The 24299-nt window shown below is 43.3% G+C and overlaps 1 protein-coding gene across 1 annotated transcript in view; it reads left to right on the top strand.

Annotated features, from left to right (window-relative positions):
• ZDHHC8 (zinc finger DHHC-type palmitoyltransferase 8) overlaps positions 1-24299 on the top strand; it is a 109412-nt gene that overhangs the window by 64044 nt on the left and 21069 nt on the right. The window contains exons 2-3 of the mRNA XM_066562412.1: positions 19781-19902; positions 23306-23463. Of these exons, the coding sequence (XP_066418509.1) occupies positions 19781-19902; positions 23306-23463 (280 nt within the window). The remainder of the gene's footprint in view (positions 1-19780; positions 19903-23305; positions 23464-24299) is intronic.

Consider the following 24299-nt stretch of genomic DNA (forward strand, 5'->3'; position numbering starts at 1 on the left):
CTTATTGTCTATAGCCATAAGAGAGGGAGAAAAAACCTCCACATGCATTCAGCTACTGCAGCAGCAAAGACTTTCCTTAGAACAGTGAACATGATCATCAGAGTGCAGTGTGTTAGCCTAAACTTGCTAATAAAGGTTTGTGCTCAGACCCAGCCTCTCTGAGAAAGGAGAGACTGAGCTGAAAATCATCCCTGGAAACCTGGCAGATTTGTGAGTTGGGTGAAGAGGAGATAAAATATGATTTTCAGGCTGTAATGAAAGATGGCTTTGGAGGACATGTGCATGTGCAAGGAGCCTGAGGGAGGAAGTGGAAGATAGGAAATTCTGCGTCTTTGAACACTGACAAATCACCTGGCGGTGCTTAATGATCTGACAGCATCTTCTCACCAGCTGCATCAACATTTGGGCTATTCATCACCTTTATAGATTCACAGCATTAGGCAGCACAACTTTTCTATCAACACATGATTTTTCCTGCCTGGTGAGCTGCAGAAAAGCTTCTTACAGTTCCTTTGGTAGGGGAGGCACACAAACAGGCAGGTAGTACTCCATGTCAGATTATGGGATTTATGTCTCTGAACCATTTCTGTCTGCCGCAACCATTTCAAGTTTGAGACATTGATTCCAGAAACTGGTATTTTGCTATTCAACATCAAAGATATGGTCAAAGTTTTCTTCTGATCAAATTATTTATGTCTTCATAAACTTGCCTCTCAGTAAGACTTCCCAGTGTCCCCTGTGATGAGTTTAGGAATGACTGAAGATCATAAAAAAAACAAATGGAGAGGTTTTCCTAGAGATAGCATTCTTTTGGGGAAGCAGTGGTATCTTTATCATTTATTACTGGGAAGCAACTTCGTCATCACATTTGGGAGACAGCTGTGTACAGCTGCTGGATGGAACTGGTTTTTGGAAAGCTGGTTTATGAGAAGTGACATTCATCACTGATCCACTGAAGGGCCTTGGTGCTGCCAAGACTAATGGGTACACTGTAACATCAGCAACCCCACTGAAATAAAAAATGAGAGGTCTTACAGTGTTTGGGGGTTGGATTTAATAACATTTTAAATGTTTTTGTGTGAAGGTGGTGTTGATGGTTCTGGTGGTGATGTTATACTGGTCACTCATGTGATTTGCCCTAGATTGAATTTGGGAAAGATCTTCCAGCTCAAACCACAGACCCAGCCCCTGCTGTTTATAGTATGGAGTTTTTGTCATGTTTTTCTAGCGCAGCAATGGTGAGAAGCCAGTCAGGAGCATGTTCTGATTTGACTGTGCTTATTAGCTCTTTTGTTTTCATTAATTTTATTTGCATATCTGAATTTGCCTAAGAGAGACCTACTAAGCAGTGTTCAAATTAAACTCTAGCATTTGCCAGAATAAAAAGGAACATTGTACAACTGATAACAAAAACTACAGTTTATGCAAGTATCAAAGAGGACTTTGGCATAACTAACACAGTACCCTATGCAAATATTCTTAGTTGAAAAGGAATTAATCCCTTTCCAAAGGGCCAGCACAAATCTTTCAATGGCACATAAGCCTGCCTTTGAAAGAGCAGGTGCTTAGCAAGCCCTGAGGATTCTGATTTCCAAACTGTACACTGCATTGACACATGCAAATACCTTAAAAACAAATTTCCAAACTTTTTTTCTCTTACAAATTTGCTATAAATTCTGTGTTTTGTGAATTTAGATGTAACCGATGTAGCATGTAGAAATTCTGCAAGAGCAGGATCATGTCATTCTGGAACTGAGCAAAATCATCTTTAAGCTGGGGTCAAACCAAGCTGTAATTAAGGATTGGCCAGGTCCATTTGCCAAGCTGCTCATTTTGATCATTCATAACAAGACACCCTTATTTTGTAAAAATCCTTTTGTTGGTGAAGACAGCAGGCAGGTTCTGTTCTGTCCTCGAAGAAGGTGGCTTGGTGCCAGTGTCAGCAGCCAGCAATCCAAAGTGTTTTGTTTAATCACAAGATTAATTTTTCCTTTTATTGGCTTTTCCTTTCAATATCACCAAGCATGACATGTTGTAAAACAGAAACAGTGGTTGAACAAGGGTTGGCGAGCATCTCTAAGCCCCCTGGCTATGTTGATAGCAAAGAGAACATTTGGCTTGGTGTGCAGCCATTAGAGACTCCCAGGAAACCAAACTGGGAGAACTCTGCTGTCAAGGCATGGGCTGTGTGCCTGCTGAGGAAGGAGGGAAGGGGAAGCACGAGCTGTGCTGGGGCTCATGTGCTTTTCCTCCTTTCACACTTCAAGCATCTGCAGTTTCAGTAGCACATCAGACACCTGAGTTTTTGTGCTGTAGATCCAGTCCAGGGATGGTCTGTAGTTCCATTAAAACGCATTTATTTTAGCCTTAGTATGGCCATATGCAAGTTAACTTCTAAATGGAAATGATAGAGGATCCAGATCAAATTAAAGATTGGTACTTATCCCACTGAAGACAAGGACTTGTGCCTTGCATTGAATCATATAGGAAAAAAAGGACTTTTTATTTTTTTCAGAAGGATGATGTTAGATTCAAAACTTCTTTATCCTCAGAGTTTTCAGCAGTGACTGGATTAGCATCTCTGGTGTTCTGAGCCATCATGAAGAAATCTGGTCATAGGTGAGAATGCTCATGGTGGAGAGGCTCTGTCTGTCTGCTCCTGTATCTGCAAACAACCATGTGTCCTTTCATCTTTATTCAGGGGACTCTGGTGGTCTTGGAACGGAAAATTTATCAGAGTTTGGTGTGAGTGGAAGAATGGATAACTGCTTGGCAAAGAGCTGTGAGCTTCCAGGACCCTGTATTTTGAGGGTTATTAAATATTTTAAAACTTACATGCTTCTGTCTTTCTACAGTCTATATTATAACCTGTGAATGAATATTGTGTTCCCAGTGGTCAAAGACAGATGATAGAACTTTACTGAGTTTAGAGGAAGGTAAGTGTACCTTCAGGGTAGTGTCTCTTTTAATTAAGATTTCTTGTTTTGGATTTGACTTGTGTTACTGACATCTTCAGTATGATAGCATGGATTTGCATGTACCTTTTCCAGCCAAATTTGATTTATTAGCTTTTCACAATCAAACAATAATGTTAATCTCCTGTATGAATAATACAGCTGCTAAAAGATCAGGGATCACTTCATGGTACAGTCAGATGCTGCTGGTAATTTGTCAAGGTCAGGCTCCCCTGAAAACAAAGGTTAAAAATTGCTGCCCTGACCTATGGTTGTTCCAAGTTCCCATGCCACAAGAGCTGCTCCTGTCAATTTTTTCTTCTGCTAGAGATCCTTCTGTACTGAAACTGTTCTGTGATTGATAATCTTGTGAAAAGATTTCAGTAACTCTAAAGTAAAAATTTACAAATGTCCTTTTTTTGAACAGACACCATGTGGCAGCTTTCAAGGAAGAGACACAATTTTTTGTTTTGAGGATTAAACTTCTAAGCCCCAGTTTCCACTCTTTTGCCTGCTCTCTCAAGGAGCTGAGACTTGAGGATGGGGGGATTATGTACTGTTATGCATTTGTGTAAATATGAAACATTGACTGGAAATTGCAGGAGGAGACTGCAACCAAACAGCTGTCTTTGCAAATTTAATATTTATTGCAGAGTTAAACAAAATGCCTTATTGTTTAGAGCATTATTTGCCTTGGGCATTGGCTTAGACAGACGCGTTGGCTGAAAAGAATTTCCTAACTCCCTTTTCCACACAACAGAAGATTAAGTAGATAATAGCAACAATTGGCTGTTTTGATCTGGCCTTGACATATGCTCCAGGCATCTACTTCATGATTCAACTACATTATTTTTCTCTTTCATGGCTGCAGCATTTTACTCCTACTTTACCATTGCTGCCACTTATGAGCCATCAGGGGCTTCTTTCTGAGCCTTCTTTCTGGTCAGAAGTAAACAATTATAAAAGATTCTTACTGCATAGGATGTAAATTCTTTATGCACAGGGAGTATTCCTGACACATTATTAGTATGCAAAGTTTTTCAGAGTTAAGAAAAAGCTCAATTGAATGAAACAAGTTCAAATCAAAAGTTAGAGGAATTATATGAGGAAAAAGGCCCAGAAGAGTTGTGATGCTCCATGATGGTGGTAATGAAAGTGGGAGACAATGAATGGCAGAATATTTCTGTACAGAGCTTTCCCCTGAAGTTTCTCTGGCTGTCCTCATGCACCATCTCACCGTGTGCTAGGAAGAGGCTTCTGATCAGCAATATAAGTGGGTCACATAAGTTTCCTGCATCTTGCCAGGCCCCCAGGCAGCTGTATTCAAACCTTTTTCAAAATGCTTACTTGGTTTCTGAACAGAATGTATCAGCTGGCATGGAGCAGTGGTTTAACTAGTTCACTCCTTGATGCAAATGGAAGCTGTAGGAAAAGCTGTAAAGTGCTGCTTTCCTTTCTGTGTGCTGCTCTGCAGACAGGGCCAGCTGGTACAGCAGCGTGTTGGTGACAGTGTTGGTGCCCATCTTCTCTAGAAGGCAAAGGTTTGAGGCTTCTGTCTGTCCTTTTGGCCAGGCTCAAGGCTGGCTCCAGCTAGTGCTCAGCTCCAGCTGTGCTGGAAGACAGTTTTTTGATTCCTGTGCTTGTACTTCAGTCCTGTTCCTGTCAGATCTTGGATCAGAAGGCAGGGATGCACTTATACCCAGGGAAAATTGTCTTCCTGTGTGCTAAGGCACTGTGTTAGTCTCTTAGTCTGTTTTGTGTTATCAATGAATTGCAAAGTCCACGTTGTAATTGGTTTAAATGAGAATATGGAGTAGAGTCTGACACAGTGGAGTTGCAGTGAGTGGTTGCCAAAGCTTTGAGGGGCCAGAGTTTGCAGCCACATGAAGACAGGACATAACTGGAAGTATCTGAAAGTTGAGGGTGTATCTTTCCTTGACCCATTTTCCTCTCACACAGCTGTAGTGGCAGGAGGTGAGGGAGCACTAAATGATGATAATACCCACAGCACTGTGTTTCTTTATGCTTATTTAGTTGCTGTGTCTGAGTCTCTGAGCAGTCTGCACACACTGCAGGCACTGCCCCTGTTTCAAACATGGGTGTTTCAACACAGAGCACTCTGTGACCAAGAGTTAAGGTCAGTTTTGCAGAATCTGCCACAGTGTGGAAGATGCTGAGCAGCAAACTAGTAGAGTTGTTTCAGTTACTGAAATTAAAATACCTAAGCAAACTGACTAAATAGGCTTCTGCATCTGCATTGCAGAATTGCACTGACCTGGTAGGTCGATGTTAGGCTTGGCTGTGCTAATACAATTTTTCTACCAGACTGCAGTTAATTACCCAATACTGGCTGGCAGCATCCACTTGTGAGGGTGTATCCACTCTGCAGAGATGGGATGCTTAAGGAGCAAAACATTTCAAGGTGACTCTCCCAGCCTGGCCTCCACTTGTGAGTGTTACAGTACAGGAAAGTCCATATTGTACTGGAGACAACAACATTGCTTGGCTAAAATTTATGGAAACTGAAAATTGAGGGGAAGGGACAGTAACACAGTATTATAGTGTTGGCTTTCATGAGTATATAGAAAATGCCATCATAAAAGACAAAGGTAAAACACATTTTTCCTATTCACTAGAAAAAGGACTTTGTGCCTACTGGAAAATCCAGAAATTTCCAAAACCCAGAAGTTTCCAGAGAAATAATGAGCAAATTTATGTGTCCTTTGTGAAAACAGTTTTTGATCCAGGAGATACTGTTCTTATTATGCCTGTTAAGTCTTTGTGAACTTCTGTGAAGTCACACTGCAGTTAGACTAGGTGTCAAGCCAAACACAACTGTTTGTAATATTGTTTGCACACAAAGCAAGGTGTGGTGTTAGAAGTAGTTTTCAGCACAAAAGCAAATGACAAACAATAGATTTCACTAGTAGAAAAAAAAGAATTGGATTGGTTCAGCCAACAACTTTGCTAATTATTAAAAAAATAGCCTGAACAAACCCTGTCCTTTCTGATGGAGGTTATCCAACAAATCTTTCACATTGTTATCAGTCTGCAAATCAACTTGACACAGTCATTGGTTCCTATAATTTGAGATCAGGTGGTAACTGCTGGATTTTAACTGGCTTAGGACCCGCTAGCAGGACCCCTTGGGACTGGCACTTTCACCATTTGCCATGGCTGTGTGAGGCAGCTGCAGGTCATTTACTCTGCCTCCTGAGTCACAGTCAGGGAACCCTTAATCCAAAACGAATGCTGGAAATCGTCCCCTGTGGACCTGGCAAAGTCATCCAAGCTGAAGACAGATGGGAAATTACAACAATTTGCAAGAGAGATGTTCCAGAGAGGTTCTGCTTTTCGTGCTTTGTGCTCCTAGCTCGGGGAGGGGGAGCTGGAGGTTTAACTCTCTTGCAGACACAGTGAGCCTGTGTGCAGACTTTTCTGGAGCGTCCCGAGCTCCATGTGGTATGTGTGTGCATCGTGGGGTGGTGGAAAAACAAGCCATGCATTCTCTAGCCTGTCACCACGGGCTTTCTTCCTGTTTGGAGGGCGCTGAGCACTTCAAGTTCTTTTCTTTGTCACTGGCTGTGCTGTTGTAAATGAGCAACACAAGGCTGTGTAATTTGAACAATTCAACGCCCGCGTGTTTGTGCAGGCGAGGGCTCGCAGTCGAACCAAACACGTAGGAAACAAAATCCTGGTAGAAAGGGAATCTGTTCTCCTTGGCTGCTCCTCCCCTCTGCCCAGGCAGCCCTTCTGCCAGAAGTGCACACCCAGGTTGGCTTTTCTGAAGGGGGCAGCTTTGCTGGGATGGTTTAAGTGCATGTACACAGTTAAACCATCAGTTAAACCATCACTGAGAGGCCCCTCAGTGTCTGGAGCACTGGCACAGGGGCTCCAGTGGGAGCACACCCTCTGCACAGGCTCTGCTTTTTCTACATCTATCAGGATGTTCTGAATTCACTTTAACCCCTGTTTTGTTTTGCTGGCACAAATTGTGAATAACTGAAAACATTTCCAGTTCAAGGCAGGGTTCTGCTGTCTTGGCATCTGTTCCTATTCAGAATGAGGATACTTGCATTTTCTTGCTGGCTGTGTTTACTGTATCTTTAGCATAACCATATCATTCTCTCTAGCTGTTATTTTTTTCCAACATCCACAAAAAGTCCCTGGTTAAACTAAGCCATGGTTATGTGAATTTGAGAGAAGCAGGGAATACCAAAGGAGCTGCTGCGTAGCAGTTACTAAAGAAACAAGGCAGATGCATTTTCTCATCTTGCACAGTTAAGACAACTAACATGGAGCTTTTATTTTCTTTCTAATAACCCTCTGAAGGAGGACTGTGTTCTCTACAGCCTTTGCAAGCATGGAGTTTTGCAATACAGAAATACTAACAATTCCTAAATAATTATTAATTCAGCAAAGCTGATTGCTTTTGTTCATGGCAGGAAGGGATGCAGTCAAACCCCAACCTCCAGATGTCCCAGGGACTGTGGTTTGCCTTGAGCTGTCATGGGGAGGGAGAAGAGAAAATATGATGCTTTAGAAGTTAAATACAGAGTTAAACTGCTATATGGCAGTGCTCCATTTTGAGGGAAAAGACAAGATCCAAACAATCTTATGTTTAATTACAAAAAATCAAAGCAAAGCACCATGAAAAGCAAGCACATTTGTTAACTTGTCAATGACTTGATAGATCTGGTATTGTAAAAAAAAATAAAACCTGCTGATATCTCTGTTTATTGTTGAACAGCAGATGTTGAAGAGCTGATAAAATGAGTGTGTCACTCATGTCCAAGGAATAAACAATGTTAAAGGCTCTTTTCCTCTCTGTAGAGTGTGGAAGTAGGCCTGTAAGCATGGCAGAATTAATATCACAAGCAAGAAGGTTTGGGAGGGCTGTTGTGACAGAAGATGAGGAAGAGGATGGGCCCCACTCCTCATCTACATCTCCAAACCTGCAGCAGTGTAAATCTCTTGTTTAAGGATGTACCAGTCTCTTGCTGAGAGTCATTCACTTCAGCCATTCTTTTAGTAAATCTCTGTCCCTAGTTGGTGAACTTCTCTTGGGACAGGCTATAATACCTTCCAGTTAATTTTTATTGACATATCTTTGTATTGTTTTAAATGGAAAACTTCCCAAAATTGCTGAAGTTAATGTTAAAAGTGAGGTGTTTACGGGGGGGGAAGTGCTGAAAAAAATATCCCCCCCAACCAGGTCACTCAAAATACCTGACTGCTTCTTCAGGTAAATAAGCAAGAGCCTGTTTTTAGTCCATTGGATGGGTGAGAAAAATATTATCTGGATGACTCAAATGTGCGTCCTGGAACTAAAACATAAAAAAGCCACTTTCCTGACTCTGAAAAAGAAATTGCTTTTCATATTCACCAGAGGGTACTTCAGAGATTTAACTCCCCAGAACATGGTTCATTTCTACCTTGTACTTGACCTGTGGAACCAGGTGCACTGTACTACTATTTCAGAAATTACAACTTTTCTTCAAAGTTTTCCTCAGAGTATGAATTGCAGCTCCGTGCTTGGATTTTCTGATTACTCTGATTTTCTTTTTTTTTTTTATTTTGTCCCCACAGTCAAAGGAGATGATGGGGAAGTTTCATCTTAGCAAGCTTTGCTTGTGTCTCTGTGGCTGTTCTCCTGTGATGTGCAACTCCACACTTCCCCTACCCACTGTGGCAAACTCATCTGCTTTTAAAGAGGAGTGTAAAGGGCAGTGAGGTATCCCAGAGTTAAAGAAGTTTTCTAGTATAAGCCAAAATCAGTTTGCTGGTGGTTTATGACTTTCAGGAAATATTCAAGGAAGAAAGGACAAGAGGGATAAGGGATTCATTCAGAAAAACTGAATAGTAAATTATTTTCATTACACTGTGACAGCTGTTCAGCAAGAAGTAAATGTTCATTTTTTTTCTGAAAAGCAGAATGATGGTCCCTATCTTTTAAATTAAATCAAGGCAAAAAAACATTAATTAAGAATTCAACAAAGTTCAGAAGCAGCTGGTTATTTAAAAAGTACACATATTAGTGCAAGCTATTGCCACTGGAAGCAAGGACAGAACTCCACAGTCAAAGCACCCCACAGTTCAGATCTGTAGCCAGACATCTTGCTTGAAAATTTGGCCTGGAAATTTCTCAACAGTTAAATCATAAGATGCTGGACACTCCTCATTCTGGTCCCAGCTGGGAATCTGGAAAGTGTAATGTTTAAGCTGAATATTCACTTTGATTCTTGGAAATGGGAATGAGTTTCATCAAGAAACTGTTTATTTTTTTTATTTTGCTTTTCTTTTCCATCCCTGAATTGGTTTGTCTATTGCATATCATTAGCAGATGGTGGCACATATATCATTTCCATAATCTTCTATTTTGGTACTGGAGCTGCTAATTGTCCCATTTTGACTTAGGAGTATTAAGTTTTGTTAATGTATCTCAGGTAATTGTAATTAGCTTATGTTCCTGAATTATGGCCACAGAGTTGGAAGGGTTTTCATTCATCACATCCAGTGCATAATTTTACCTTTTCTGGTTACTCTGTGATTCTGCCAAAGAAATGCACCTCAAAACCCATGGGCTTTTAGTGATCAGTGAGGGATTAATAGGGAAAACAGCTACCCTGTGTCCACTGCACTGTGTGAGCAGGCTGTTCTTCTGCCTTTAAAAGTTCTGAGTTTGGGGATATAGTCAATAATGCAAAAGTAAAGCAGTGACACTTCCCCACCTTTGTGGCTGCTGGGGGGGATCCTTGCCTTGTGCACTTTGGAGTGGCATTGACAAGAAACAAATCTATATACCAGCCTGAATCCCATTTCCCTGTCTCTATACCAGCCTGAATCCCATTTCCCTGTCTCTGTAATTAAGATGCTATCCCCTCATAGGATGTTTTCTAAGAAAGTAATTTTGTTTTCTGTCAACCTGAATTGAATACCTGTGCTCCAGCACAAATATTGGAAGACTGGCTTTATATTTTGTCTAAGCTGACAGAGATACTTAGACCTAAGGTGGTGATGCTGCTAGGTTTCATCATTTAAATAAAAAAATTACTGTTAATGTGACAGTCACTGTGGTCTGTTTTAGGTTTTTATTGCTCCCCAAAAGCATTTTGGTTTTTGATGGGTTCTGTAATAAGATTTTCCTTGCAGGAGAAGCTGCCTGCAGAAGCCTGCCCTAATCCTGTTAGATGGTAAGCAGAGATGTTTCAGTCATTGATGTGCAGGCAGGGGAGTCTTGGGACAGTGATTTAATAGTTTGAGAAGGCTGTGACTGTTCTCCCTTAGTTGTTCTTCTTGGTGTCTGTTGAGAGAATGCTTGGGAAGAGCCACTGCATGAGTCCTCTGCATGTGTCATCTTTGCCCTGAGCCTGGGACATCTGTGTGCAGCTCTGCCCATGGGCTTCCAGACCCGTGGAGGCACCTGGGAATGCCTTTGAGTGGCCACACACCCAGATTAAAGCAGCAACTGCATCGTGCTGCTCTGCTGCAGGAGGACGTGTGGGACTGCTCAGTCATTTGATTTAGAACAGGACAAACGGAGGGAGAGAAGATGAAACAGTGTCTGAAAGTCAAGGAGATCCAAGGAAAGGAGAATAGTTCCACAGAGGGAAGGAAAAGGCAGATTTCTAGTAGAGATGTTTAGAAAAAGGCTCTTTTGACTCTGCTGCTGCCTGGGGGTGTCCTTCCCAAAATTAGAAAGGGGAATGAAGATGATGTTGTTACTGGGGGAGGGTGGAGATAGAACAAGCTGAGTTTGATGTGTTTCTTCATTTGATGAAAACAAATGAAGAAATGTGTTTAGTTTTGTAATATTTCCACCAGTTAGGCAGTGGAGTTGTGTTTTTGCACCCTTGGTTTGGTTTGAACTGTGTGTTTCCCTCACTTGCATTATAATCTTACACATTTGCTTGCAGGCTTGTGTGTCCCACTACCCTCTGCTGGAAGAAATGAGGATTTTTCAGCTCTGTCCTTGAGCCCTAAAACAGTCCCAGACCTCCAGCAGAAATGGGCTGGGAAGCAGTTTAGGAGAATCCCAGTTCTGCCCTGCTGTTGCTGGCATGCACCCTGCAGGGAAGAGGTGTGGGGTATAAAATCAAAATGTGTTGCTGGGTTTCAGAGCAGTGCATGGCCAGGAGAGGTGTGCACGTGGTGTTTGTGTAGCAGGGGGCTGAATGGATGGTGTGTCCTGGTCAGTTTTGTTACCTTGGCCATAAATATTAGGTCTGTTCCAGTTTATGATTAAAGGTGTTGCCAAAATAGGCTGAATCACTGATGTTTCTCCTCTGATGTCCAGTTTCAAAAGGTGACTGGTACCTTCAAGCTGGTGGCTTGAAGAATGGGTGAAACATCCCAAAGCAGGTGGCCACAGGAGAATGTTCTTCCCAAATGCAAACTTTTATATCCTGAAACATGATGGTCTCTTATATTTTTCTTTTCTTAAATCAGCTAAAATAATTTTGATTTTTCATTCGCTGCTTAAAATCTTAATATAGTAAGGCTTTATACCTGCTGTGCAAATGTTCTTTTTCAGTGTAGTGAGAATGAGGTATAAAAATGTCATGCTCCTAGTTCAGGTTTCCATAAAACCCCTTCAAGAGGATATTCCAGAGGGAAATTAAAGATGGGATTCTAAGAGAGACTTCTGTTTTATTATTATATATTTGCTCCAGTACTTGATATATGAGAATGTTTACGCTTTCTACCCTATCTTCTGTATCTATTTGCAATAGAGGTGCCTTTATCTCTTTGTTTTGTTCATCTCTTCTGTAAAATATGAAGTCCCCAATCATTTTGGTTCACACAGGGGAAGCCTGCAATAACTGCAGTAATTTTGCTGCTCCATGTGTCTAGAAATCTTGAAACAAGAGAGTTCAGATTGGAACTGGTTTCCTTTCCCCACATGGGCAAGCGACTGCATAGATGAATGCCCTTGTGTAGCAGCTCTGAAGCATGTTATTCAGGCCATGGACCGGTATTGTTTCCAGATTTCAAAGGCAATACAAGATCCAGACAGGTCTGCAAGAACCTCTGGTCTCAATTAGTTGTAAATTTCCTGAACAGGATTTTCCAGTCATGGAAGAAATTGAACTGTTATCACCCACCTTAAAGGATTTTGCTGCCCCTCCTTTGTCCAAGTCTCTGTAGTGCCCCAGCCCTGCACAGAGCAGTTGGCAGATCTGTCAGAGCCCGCTGGGTTTTGGGTACATTGAGTTGGTACATTGGTACATTTGGTACATTGGTACCATTGGTACATTTGGTACATTTGGTACATTGGTACATTTGGTACATTGGTACCATTGGTACATTTGGTACATTGGTACCATTTATTTATATGTACATTTATTTGGTACATTGGTACATTGGTACCATTTATTTATATGTACATTTATTTATATGTACATTTATTTGGTACATTGGTACATTTGCCCTGCCAGACTCCTGGGTGGTGGGGGCAGTGTCAGAGCTCACCTGCAGTGGATGGTCCATCCTGTCCTTCAGGGCTGGTCATGCAACATCCCTGGCAGTGCCAGCTGGGCTCTCATTGCTGCTTCTGGGAGGGGTGGCACATGTGGTGGAGGGATGAGATCCTCCAGGGAGATATTCCCTGCAGTGCCCACTCTGCAGGCAGCCCTGTGACTGCACTGGACACCAGGACACCCAGCCTGCCCAGGATCAGCCTCAGACACCTGGGCTGGCTCTGCTGGTGTTCCTGCTTTTCTTCTTTTGCCCTGCATCTTTGAAAGCACATCCTGTTACCCAGTTCTCTGCTAATCCACCAAGGACATGATCACAGAGTTCAGAGCTCACACTCAATGCTTCATATGCATATTGGCTCATTGTTAATTTAAGTGGCACATACTTTAATCTAATAGATGCTGTCTTTTAGTTAGGTAATTGCTCCAGTAGCTGTAAAGGGATGGTATCTTGTGAAATTTAATTTCTTTCTACTGAGCTCATGTGGAAAAGGAATATCTAAAAAATCAAATTAACTTTTCAACAAGGGTAATATAGACTGCCTTTTCACTGAAGTCACCACCTCCCTCCTTATATCATAATATTTCTTGTTTCTCTCTCTCTCTCTCACCACATACTTAAAATAAGCTGCCTTGTTTCCACTACCCCACTGTCTCAGGAATTCAAACACTGAATGTGTACTAGAAGTTCTGTGGTTGGGGAATACAGTGAGCAAGTGTACAAATCCTTGAGTGCCAGTAGCTGGGGTCACCTCAAGTGTGTCTGAATTAGGCTGCTGATAATTTAAACTTGTTTTAAAAAGCAACTCTTTTTAGAGTAGCAGCAGCCCACCTTAGCTTTCCACATTGCTGGATTCATGTGTGTATTGACAAGGATGATAACAATAGAGAAACAGGAGAACATTCTTCAGCCAGGGAGGAGCTATCCTGTGCCTTTTTTCCAGCTTGGGATCTGGCAAATGCAATTCCATCTATCCAACAAAAACCTGTGTTACTGATTGCTGGAGGTCTGGAAGGTCCTGAGAGTCACTGGTGGTGACCAAATAACCATGTTCTTCATTACTCAGGGAAATGAGATCTGGAGGACTCAGGATGAGGGGCTGTCCTTTTTAGCACTGCTGCAGTCAGTGTGACATTCATTTCATAGTTCTGATGTTTACAAATTGGAAGCACAGGTTTGCATTCCACATGGTGTTTTCAAAAATGCTCAGAAAAGCTCAGCTTGTGTAGAGCTGTGTGTCCCTTTCAGACACTGTGAGGTGTCTTCTGCCCTCCCTGGACACTGGCCTGGGCAGCTGGACTGTCATTACTGCTGAAGTGGTGACAGGGGAGCACACACAGGGCAGTGCAGCCTCATGCACTGAGAACTCTGCTGTGTTATGAACTGTTGGTTCATACAGCATCTTTTTGAAGATAATTCTCAGATTTCCCATTTAGCAAGGTTTCCATGGCTTGATGACTTGCTTGTGTGACCTTTGGAATGGGCTGGAAGTCACTCAGCTGTTGCACTGCAGGGATGCCTGTGGCCAGCCCTATGCAGACAGGACTGCACAGGAATGTTACTGAGTTCCTTCTTTTGCTAACCAAGTCTGTTTAAAATTTCAGTGTGACAGGGATAACAGAGCTAGTGTCTCTCCTGCTGTGGTTGTTTTGCAGTTACTCCTTATTGCCTTCTCTTCTGTCATGACCCAAACACCACCCATACACTCAGCTCTCTTACTGGCTGCTGGAAAAAGCAGAGTTCATTTCCAGCTGCCCAGCATGGGATTAATAAAAGGTTAATGCACATCTGAGAAGCCCTGGATTACACATGTCCTTGCCTCTTCCAGCTTGTGTGGCATTTTAGGCTTTGCAAAGTCCAAGATTGAAAAAGCAAACAAAAGGTGTTAGACTCTGGATTTGTGTGCTCACCCCCTGTGCCTGCACCCAGAATCTGCTCTGATTTGCCCAAGCACTGGCAATTGGCTCTTTTCCTGAGGTACCAGAGCATTCTCTGCTGCTTGGAGTGATGTTGCTCACAGCCCATTAGACACTTGAAGTGCCATGAAGACCTCCTGCCTCACTTTGCTGTGAGCATCATCCTTCTCTTCATACAAAAACGCTCCTGTGTGCTCTGAAATGCAGCCTGGCTGTACCCAGATGAGTGTGCAGAGGATGCCTTCCATTTGAGGTGCAAACCAAGAGCTGGGCATTTCAAGGGCTGCTGCACTATTACAGCATATTCCTTTACAAGTACATCAAAACTTCTGTCCTGGGCCTTCCTGTATGTCAGTAAGTGCAAAGTGACTCTGAGTAGGGCCTGAACTCCCTGCAGGACAGTGCACATTTTGAAGCAGGATTTTGCTGTGTTGCTGTGTATTTGCAGGTGAGCCCAGCCCCTGGCTGCCCAAGCCCTGCTCTGAGCAGTGTGAGAGCAGCTCCTGGCAGTAGCCAATGGCTTGGCTACAACTGGGGTGGCTCTTTCAGCTTCCTGGGCTCACTGAATGTGCAGAGAACATCTCTGCAAGGCCTGAGCACTGAGCCCAGCCCAGCCCAGGCCTATCTGCTGGCCATGCACACCATGTGAAGTCACACGGTGTCACACAGCCCACTGGCTGCAGGGTCAGCCTGTGCCTGGACAATAGTTCTGGGGTGGCTGGACAGCTTCTGAACGTGAGGGTGATGGGTGGGTTTGCACCTGTGGTGGTCTCACTCAGATTGGGTTATTGGTATTCTTGTTCTTTCTCTGTGTTTCTCCCACATTAGTTCACATGACAATACTGGCTTTTCTCAGATATTTGGAGACTGTTGAAAAAGGGAGGAAGGAACATGATCCAGAGCTTTCAGGCAGCTTTGTGAAAAGGGTAGATTGTGTTTTACTTTGGGGGTGATGTATAGCCCGGGTAAGATTTTTCACCAAGGACCATTACATCTCAAGTTGACTTTTTAATTGATTTAGCTCCTCTGATCTGTAAGTTGCCAGACATGAACCACTAGCCTTTGGATGGAGTCCAGAGTGTAATGGAAAGTTCACTGAAACCCCATCAGCTCTTGTTAAACCTGAGTGAATTCCAGCCCAGCACATTTCTTGTGAATAATTAAACACAGTTAAGCAGGTGATGGATTTGAACCTCTGTCTCTAGTGTTCATTTGTATTTCACTGAGCAAGGGACTCATGAAATCAATGAGGTTTTTGGTGGTGGGATTTGGGGTGATTTTTTGCCTCTTCTGCTGGATAATTTCATCTGAAGAATCAGGGTAGATGCTTTGGTAGGTCCTATTTATCACCAGCATGACCTGTTCTATGTAGCAGTCAGCTCTCATAATTTACTGCTTTTCAGTAATAAATTTTCCAGTATTTACTTGTCCTTTTCCCATTTTTTTGGTAACGTTTGGATTTGTTATCCTTTACTTTGATATCACTTTCTGTCAGTACAACTGCCATACTCACAGAGTGTAGTGCTATGGCAACGATGTATTATCTGCAGTCTTGCCAATGAGTAAGATATGGTGCAGAAATTAGTTCACTTATCAAAATCTGATGTGTAGAGCTGAGCAAAGAACCTGACAGTCCAGAACCTCCTGCTATTTTCACAGGACCTGCTGTTCTGTTTCACATTGGTTATGACACTCACATAAATTCTCTTCAGACTGTTTCCAGTGATGCCTTGTTAAACCTACAGATGTCTCAGCACCTTGGAAAATTTTTAGATGTACAATAATCTTCATTTAGAGCAGGATTCAGGAGAAATGTCCTATTCAATTACTTAATCATAGGTGAACTATAATTGTAAGACACAAACATGTCTTGCTACAAAGTGCCAGGCAAAAAAGCAGAAAGGATTATTTGTTGTTTAATTTAGCAGAGGAAGGCAGCTGATCATGCTAAGTCTATCTTACACTTAGCAAGTTCTGTGATCCTATTTGTTAATCTTTTTAACTTTCCGTTTTATTAGGATAGGGTTTCAAGAGCAAATAGGATAAATGAGATTAAATCTGTCACCCTGAATTATTCTCCACTGAGTTATGAACAGAATCACTCTGTGTCAGAGAAGTATAATTATGAGGGAAATGCTGCCTGTGTAATTGTGTGCTTTGTTTGGGAAAATTTGAGATCTGTAATTATCCCCAGCGTGCCATGGTGGTGTGTGCTGGCTCTGAACCTCTGCAGTAAACAAAGAAAGGGAAGTTTCTCTTTGGAGCAGTCCTTGATGCAGTATGGCTGGTACCTGCAACATTACCCTGCAGGTTATCTGGTTCAAGGGAGGGATCCAAATGAACTTGGAATAGGACACACATTGTACAATTACCTTCTCTCAGAGAAAAATCTGGTGGTGCTCCATTAGGGGATTATACACTGGTCATGGCTCTATGAAATTCATGTAGCCCTATAAAAGTTGTGGTACCTTTCCTGATATATAATTCCACTGTGAGATAAGGACACAAAACTGTAGCCTCTTGAAATTTTGGTTTCACCAGCCAAAGAAAGCTTTAAATCCTGTGTGCTGGTTGTCTGGATTCAGAACAACTTCTGTTAGGAAAAAGGAAAGGAAAAGTTCAGCTATAATTATTCCTATATAATAGGCACGATTGCTGCTGGAAGTAGATCTCCTGGAGAGAGGATATGCACAAAGTAAAAAGAAACTTGCTACAGGTCCTGCTTCAACACTTCTGCAGCTTTCTTCTTGAGGCAGAGGGGCAGAAGCCAGGCTTTCACATGATGGATTAGTGATAAAACAACCTGCTAGGCTCAGATTAGAATTTCTGTTATTTTGCCAAAAATCATATGTGCATTAGTGAGGGGCGGGGAGGCTGCATAATTTTGGTGAATCCTATTGGAAATTTTTTTTTTCAGACCTCTTTACAGTTATGAGCCAGGACTTGATCTCCACATCTGTTTTTATTGGCCAGTTAAGTTTACAAATGAGGCCCCTTTTGTCCCATCTAATTTTATGTAATCTGTGATGCTGCATAACAATTCTGGGAAGAAGAAATGGAAGGATTGTGAACTGACCTTGTGGCTAGTATGTACAGTGACTCACTATTCTTTATTTCAACTTCCGTGAGGTCTTTTCAGATACACTGTTTACCCATTAAATGTGCTGTCCAGTTTATCTTATGGCTAAAATGCTTCCTAATATTTTGATATATTTGTTGGGAACATGACAAAATAAATCACAAATGAGAATGTCAAAAAATGCTTACATGAATAATCTGAGACAGTTTCTCTCATTACAGTCTCATTCAGAGTAACTAGTTATCTGTAAGAAAGGGTTTCCTGTCCCTTGATTTGCCAACCTACGTGACTTTACTGCCAAGGACATCTCTCCTCCATGCTTGACAAGCAATGGGTAACTTCATAATCTTTCTCTGTGTAGGCAATTTCTTCATGGGAAGAAATTAAGTCAGTCATGCCCATTACTGAATCTAATTTTACTATAATTTAGAGGGAAGAACTCTTCCCTGAGTAGAATTGATTTTATAACCGCTTACTTCAGGATTTATTTTGCTTTCCTCCAGAGGATGTGGCAGAAACTGTTGTTAGTGGCAGGCCTGCAGTTTGCTTGGCAAGGTCACTGCAGCAGCACCTTTCCTGGCAAGTGAGAAACTTGTGCCTTGCTTTGGTTTGCAGTCATCAGCAGCTGCTCTGAGGCAAACTGAGCAAGGCAGCAAGTCAGAGTGAGCTCACTACTTGTGGAAATTCCACCTTTTGGGAAATAGAAGGTTCCCAGGGTAGGTACCTCCTGGAGTCAAGCTGTCTTTGGCTGGTTTTTTTTCCTTCTCCCTTAGTCAGCCTGGAGGTTTGGCCATGGCCACAGATGTGTCTTGCTCATGGCTTTACAGTTCATTCACCCTGGGTAGGACTTGTGCATCTTTTCCTCACTCCAGGCTAGGCTGAGTGAAGCACACACAAGGAAAGTCCTTTTAAAAGCAGTTTGCAGCAGTGCAGTGGTAAAAGCCCAGCTGTGAAGAGGTGGGGAGTGCAAAACAATCTCTTTTTGCCTGCCCACAAAGAAACAGGAGAAGGAAACGTGGTGGCTTCCTCACACTGATCACAAGAGCACGTTTGACAGTGTCCCTTCAAGGTCAGTAACACCATTCTCAGCTGTTCAAAACAGCCTCTTGGTAGCAAACCCAGTGCAAATTCATGGAAGAGGGCTGCTGGCTTGTTGTTTTCTCCTTGTTTGCTCAGGCTTCAGCCTGGCAGACAATCAGACCCAACTGTAGATGTAATGCAGGCAAAATACCAGAATACATGGGCCAGAGTGTGCTTTGTGCTAATGGCAGCAGGCATTGCTGAGTGTCTGCCTGCTCAGCAGCCTTGGAAGGGTCCTTGGCTGTCAAGACAAGTGGAAATCTAAGTAGCAACTCAGTGAGGGGTCTTTTTTTCAATTACATACTTTGACCCACATTCTTCCTTACTTATATTTGCAAGTATCATGAGATTGATCAGATTTTTCTCCTCAGTGGTCCTGTAACACCAAACCTCCTCCTGCAGACAGGAGAAATGCATTTGGTGGGGTGTTCAGAGGTTGTGAATGGCTGAGTGAATGCACACTGCTTTTTATTTGGTGAAGCTGCCTGTAAGGCAGCCTATTTTCTGCCTCATCATGCCCTTCTCTAATGGGGGGAACTGTTCTTTGCAGTTTGAACAATTTTTTTCTAATTAACAAGCATTTTCCCATCCTCTTTCCAAAGCGTCTTACTTGTTCTCCTTTACCCTTTATCTTCAGTTCCTCTCAGTTACACTCACTGGGTAAGCAACAAATCTTTCTGGTGCTTCTGAACATTGTTCACATGGCATATGCCATCTACTTTCTTTTTGATATTGCATTTTCTGCTGACACCTGCAAAGCCTGGTCTGACAAAACTTTCCCCCAAGGAGAGGTTTTGTAGTGTTGGTTCTGAGTGTTAAAAACCATGGAAGCTTAGTGAAAAGCAAATGTGATTCTCTTTGCCCCTGCTTTGGGGATCAGTGGTTTGAATCCTATTGTGTTTTACACCAGGGAAAATTGAAAGTAACCCCAGCTGCAACAAGGCAGTAGAGAAGGTAAAAGAATTGCAACAATGGGCTGAAGCTGCTACACAGTGCAGTAAAACGCCAGGTTGCAGATAAGGCAATAGGGTGGCAAAGCCCTGTGAGCCCTGGGAACAATCAGGGCTTTCTGTGCTCTGGAACAAAGCAGCTTTACAGAGGGTGTTGCAGTGATCACTGAAACTGGCTCCCTGGAAATTTCTGTTACACTGCACATTCAGCCTTGCTGCATGGCTGGGGTGGCCCAGAGTACTTCTCTGTGTGATGGTAGTGAGTGGGAAGGAACCATGTGTTACAGCTGAAAGAGCCTTACCCATAACTCTTCTTCTCCACAGGTGCCCCTGGTTGACAAAAGCCATCTCCCCAGCCATCCCAGTGTACAATGGACTCGTTTTCTTGTTTGTGCTGGCAAACTTCAGCATGGCAACTTTCATGGACCCTGGAGTTTTCCCACGAGGTAACAGAAATGGGACTGCTGCAGGGCTGGGGGGAGGGGGGAGATGGAAAATCCAAGCCAGAGGAGGTGCCAAGTATCCAAACACACAAGTTGCTGATTAATCTTGTAGACGTTATTTATTTATTTATTTATTTACTGTACTTGACTGCCAGTAGGGGTGGGATGGCAGTGAAATGCTGGGCACCCTCCAGCTCCCTTCTGAGCTCCTGGGTGTCCTCACACTTGCTCAGACTGGCACTCGAGGGCACGGGGTTGTGTAGAATGGTTCTCCTTGGACAGCTCTCCTGAGTGATGTGATTTTGATTGCTATCCCCTGTGTCATGCTGGCACACTGGATTTAAGTCACTGTCTTCACAAGAGGTAGCAGAGCATGGCAGAGGGGAGAGGCTAAACTTCCTGCAAGTTTCATCAAAGCAGTTCCTTCCAGAATACCTTAAAAGAAATTCAGAAGCATTGAACGCTGGAACAGATAATGATTAAGGCTTGCCTTAGAGTGTCTAAAAATGTATACATTTAGAAAGATATTCCTGCTTAAATTAGTACTGATTCACAGCTGATTAAATAGGATAGAGATCACTCAGCTTTTGTAATGGGAACCACAGTGCAGCTATCTCTTTTAACACATCCTAATGAGAGAATTATCACCTCATTTTATCTGTCTTCCAATAATTATTCACATGCAGTTTGCAGCAGAGACTGCTCTAGGCAGTCTGTCTAAACCAATGGATCTGTGCTGTCTGCAAGCTGTGCTTCTTCACCTCTGTTCACCAAGTTCAGTGTCTGTTTTGAATTGCTACCTGACAAGAGCAAGGCACCAGTCCTGCTGGTTGCCCTGAATAGCAAGGCCAGGTTTCTCCAGGTAGCATGGTCTAATAATGAGCATCTCTCATCTGAAGCTTCTGAACTCCTGATTAAGTATTGCAGCACTCCAGTTAAGGAAATTATTGTGTGTAAAGGCAATCTAAGGCAGAGGCAAGATTCAGTCACTTGTGTAAGATCGACTGATACACTCTATAGTGTATCAGGAGGAAATTATTGTGTGTAAAGGCAATCTAAGGCAGAGGCAAGATTCAGTCACTTGTGTAAGATCAACTGATACACTCTATAGGTACTTAATAGGTACTTAAAGCTACAAATGCTAGTGACTTTCAAAAGAGCTTATGCAGGTAGAGTTTTGAGGAGTTTCCTGGACTTGTTAGTTTCTTTATCACAGCAGAGATAGCAGTGGTTAATTAAACATTAAACATTATCAGTCTGAGAATCCAGTATGTTTGTGCAGGGCAGTTCCCTCAGAGCAGAGCTGGACATCACCAGGCCCTGGGAGTGATCAGTGCTGAGTGTATTGTCCAGTTCATACCTTCCTCTGGGCTCCTCTAAATTCCTTTTGCAAACAAGTTCTTCATTTTGGACTTTGCATTTAAGGAAGAAACACACGGGGAGATCAAACAGGAACTTTCTCATCACCTTCCCTCCCATCCCATCTCCCTTTACACAAGGGAGTAAGGAGCAAAGCAGGAAGAGGAGGAGTTCCTAAAGTTCACCCCTCTACTGTCTCTCACTTCATTTGTGGCCTTGGCCTTGCATCTCTGTGCCTGTGCTTTGTCAGGAAGATGCTGGGAGCAAGGGGAGAGAAAAGACATGGCATTCGTCCTGGGAGAAGGTAATGGGGTAGGAGTTTAGATGTGTGAAGGAAGCAAACTGATAAGGAAAAAGATGGAAACGACTATAAATACCAGTACTGGGAGGAAAGAGGAGCAGATGTTATTTCAGATCACAAGTGTGCATGTGAAAAAAAGCTTATCACCGCCCCACGCCGCCCGCAGAGCTGCCAGCGCAAGGAGTTCAGGAATTGTAGGAGGGACTTAAAATGAATACACAATCACTCCATTTGCTTTCTGCTGTTGAAATTAGGTTCAGTCTTCTGGGTTTTCAAGCTTCTTAGCACATTTCTGATAGTTAGGAATTTACTTCAAAACCAAAACAACAAATAAGTGGTACAAAAGCTGAGACTCTAATGAAATCACAATTCCTTAAGGAAGCCATGAAAAATCTGTTAGAAAAATATGAGACTTGGCTGCTCCATGTCAGTGGATCAGTGTATGAGAATCTGTGTAGTAAGATACATTCCTTTGTCAATGTATTCTTCTGCTCAGGTCTCTGGAAACTGGAAATAAGCACATTTCTAGCTATATTATATGACCTTGCAGGTCTGGCAGATAGAACTTGGCCTGTGGGGGAAAATGATAAAAGTTGGGCTGCAGAAACCCAGCTTGTTGAAGACGAGCTTAATCAAACTCACAGCTCTGTTACTCATTTTTTAATTTGTTGGCTCTCTGAATCCTTCTGGTATGAATCAGTATTGGCTCTGTGTGAGTGAATTTCTGGTAATACACCAGAATGAATGAGTAGGAAAGGAAGTATCAAGTAACTGAAATTGGGGCTGCCTTGAAAAATCTGAGTTACAGTCTAGGCTGAGACTGGCAATGTTTTTTGCTGGCTAATTATACCAACTACAATCGGCTTTCAGTATTTTTGATGTGGATCTGTTTTGTACAAACTCTGTGTTTGAATTCTGCAAAAGGAACATGTTTAAATGCATGTAGGTATATATAATGTACAGACTTTTTGTCAGCATAGTCAGATTTTTTATAAGAGCTTAAATGGTTTGACTGTTCCGGTGTCTTGTTTTCATCTGCCCACGTGTATTACACAGCCTGGGCAGGTTTATAATGGTATTGGAGAACCTAAAGACTGTATTTATAGAAGTGCCTAAGGGATTTAGAGTCTGGCTCTCTCTAAGAGTCCCACTGACTAGTTAGGAAGGAAAATTATAGGGAATGGTGCCAGTACAGCCCTCTGCTTCCACACACAAACGTTAATCCAGAGAATACTCTTGCAGATAAATACTGTAGCTGAGCCAGATCCCAAGCTCATCTAGGTGAAGGGAGAAATTCCCTCTGAAGTCAATGGAAATTGGATCATGATAACACATCTAGAGAAGATTTAATATAGAACTGCATGACAGTAATTGATGCTCCTCTGGGACAACATTATCAAATTCTACCTAATTTGGAGCCAGTCAACCAATGCCAGCTGCACTATAATGCTTAACCAGGTGTTAAATAGATGTGAACTTCTTAGATTTTCTGTCAGGAGGAAACAAATAAGGATCACAGGAATCTAGAATAATATTTTTTCTTCCCAGTATATATTTGTCTGTTATAGACTGGGGTTTTTTTGTGCATTTATTTTTAAACAGATTCTTTTCTTAAGCAGGGCAGAGGTGATAAACCATCACATAACAGAACACAGTAAGGGCACTGTGTTCCAGGCACTGACAGGATTAGCTCTTTTCTCCTCGTCCTCTGCTACCTGCCCTAACTCTGAGTTTTGCGTTGAGCAGCGGACGAGGATGAGGATAAGGACGACGACTTCCGCGCGCCGCTGTACAAGAATGTGGAGATCAAAGGAATCCAAGTACGGATGAAGTGGTGCGCCACCTGCCACTTCTACCGCCCGCCCCGCTGCTCCCACTGCAGCGTGTGTGACAACTGCGTGGAGGTAACGCTGCTGGGCTGCCCCTGCTGCTGGGAACAGGCTGGGCTGCCCCACCGGGCCCTGGGCTCACCCCTGCTCTGGAACAGGCTGCTGGGCTGCCCCACCGGGCCCTGGGCTCACCCCTGCTCTGGAACAGGCTGCTGGGCTGCCCCACCGGGCCCTGGGCTGCCCCTGCTGCTGGGAACAGGCTGCTGGGCTGCCCCACCGGGCTCTGGGCTCACCCCTGCTCTGGGAACAGGCTGCTGGGCTGCCCCACCGGGCCCTGGGCTCACCCCTGCTCTGGAACAGGCTGGGCTGCCCCACTGGGCTCTGGGCTCACCCCTGCTCTGGAACAGGCTGCTGGGCTGCCCCACCGGGCTCTGGGCTCACCCCTGCTCTGGGAACAGGCTGCTGGGCTGCCCCACCGGGCCCTGGGCTCACCCCTGCTCTGGAACAGGCTGCTGGGCTGCCCCACCAGGCCCTGGGCTCACCCCTGCTCTGGAACAGCCTGCTGGGCTGCCCCACTGGGCTCTGGGCTCACCCCTGCTCTGGAACAGGCTGGGCTGCCCCACCGGGCCCTGTGCTTGCCCCTGCTGCTGGGAGCCCAGCTCTGGGGAGTTCACAGCTGGGCTCCTGTCGCCGGCCGGGGGTCTGTGTACAAATCACAAACGGGACAGGACTGCTGAGGAACGTACCTTGAGCTGTTTTATTTTCTAGCATCAGTCTCATTACATGGTTATGACAATGGGAAGAGGCCATCAGCTCATATTCTAGACAGCAGACTAAGAACTTAATGTTATGACTTACTTTATAAGTTTTTTGACTAATCACACAAAGCACAAGTATATTGGGGAGTTCTG

Source organism: Molothrus aeneus, chromosome 18 (assembly GCF_037042795.1).
Source record: "Molothrus aeneus isolate 106 chromosome 18, BPBGC_Maene_1.0, whole genome shotgun sequence".
Classification (NCBI taxonomy): domain Eukaryota; kingdom Metazoa; phylum Chordata; class Aves; order Passeriformes; family Icteridae; genus Molothrus; species Molothrus aeneus.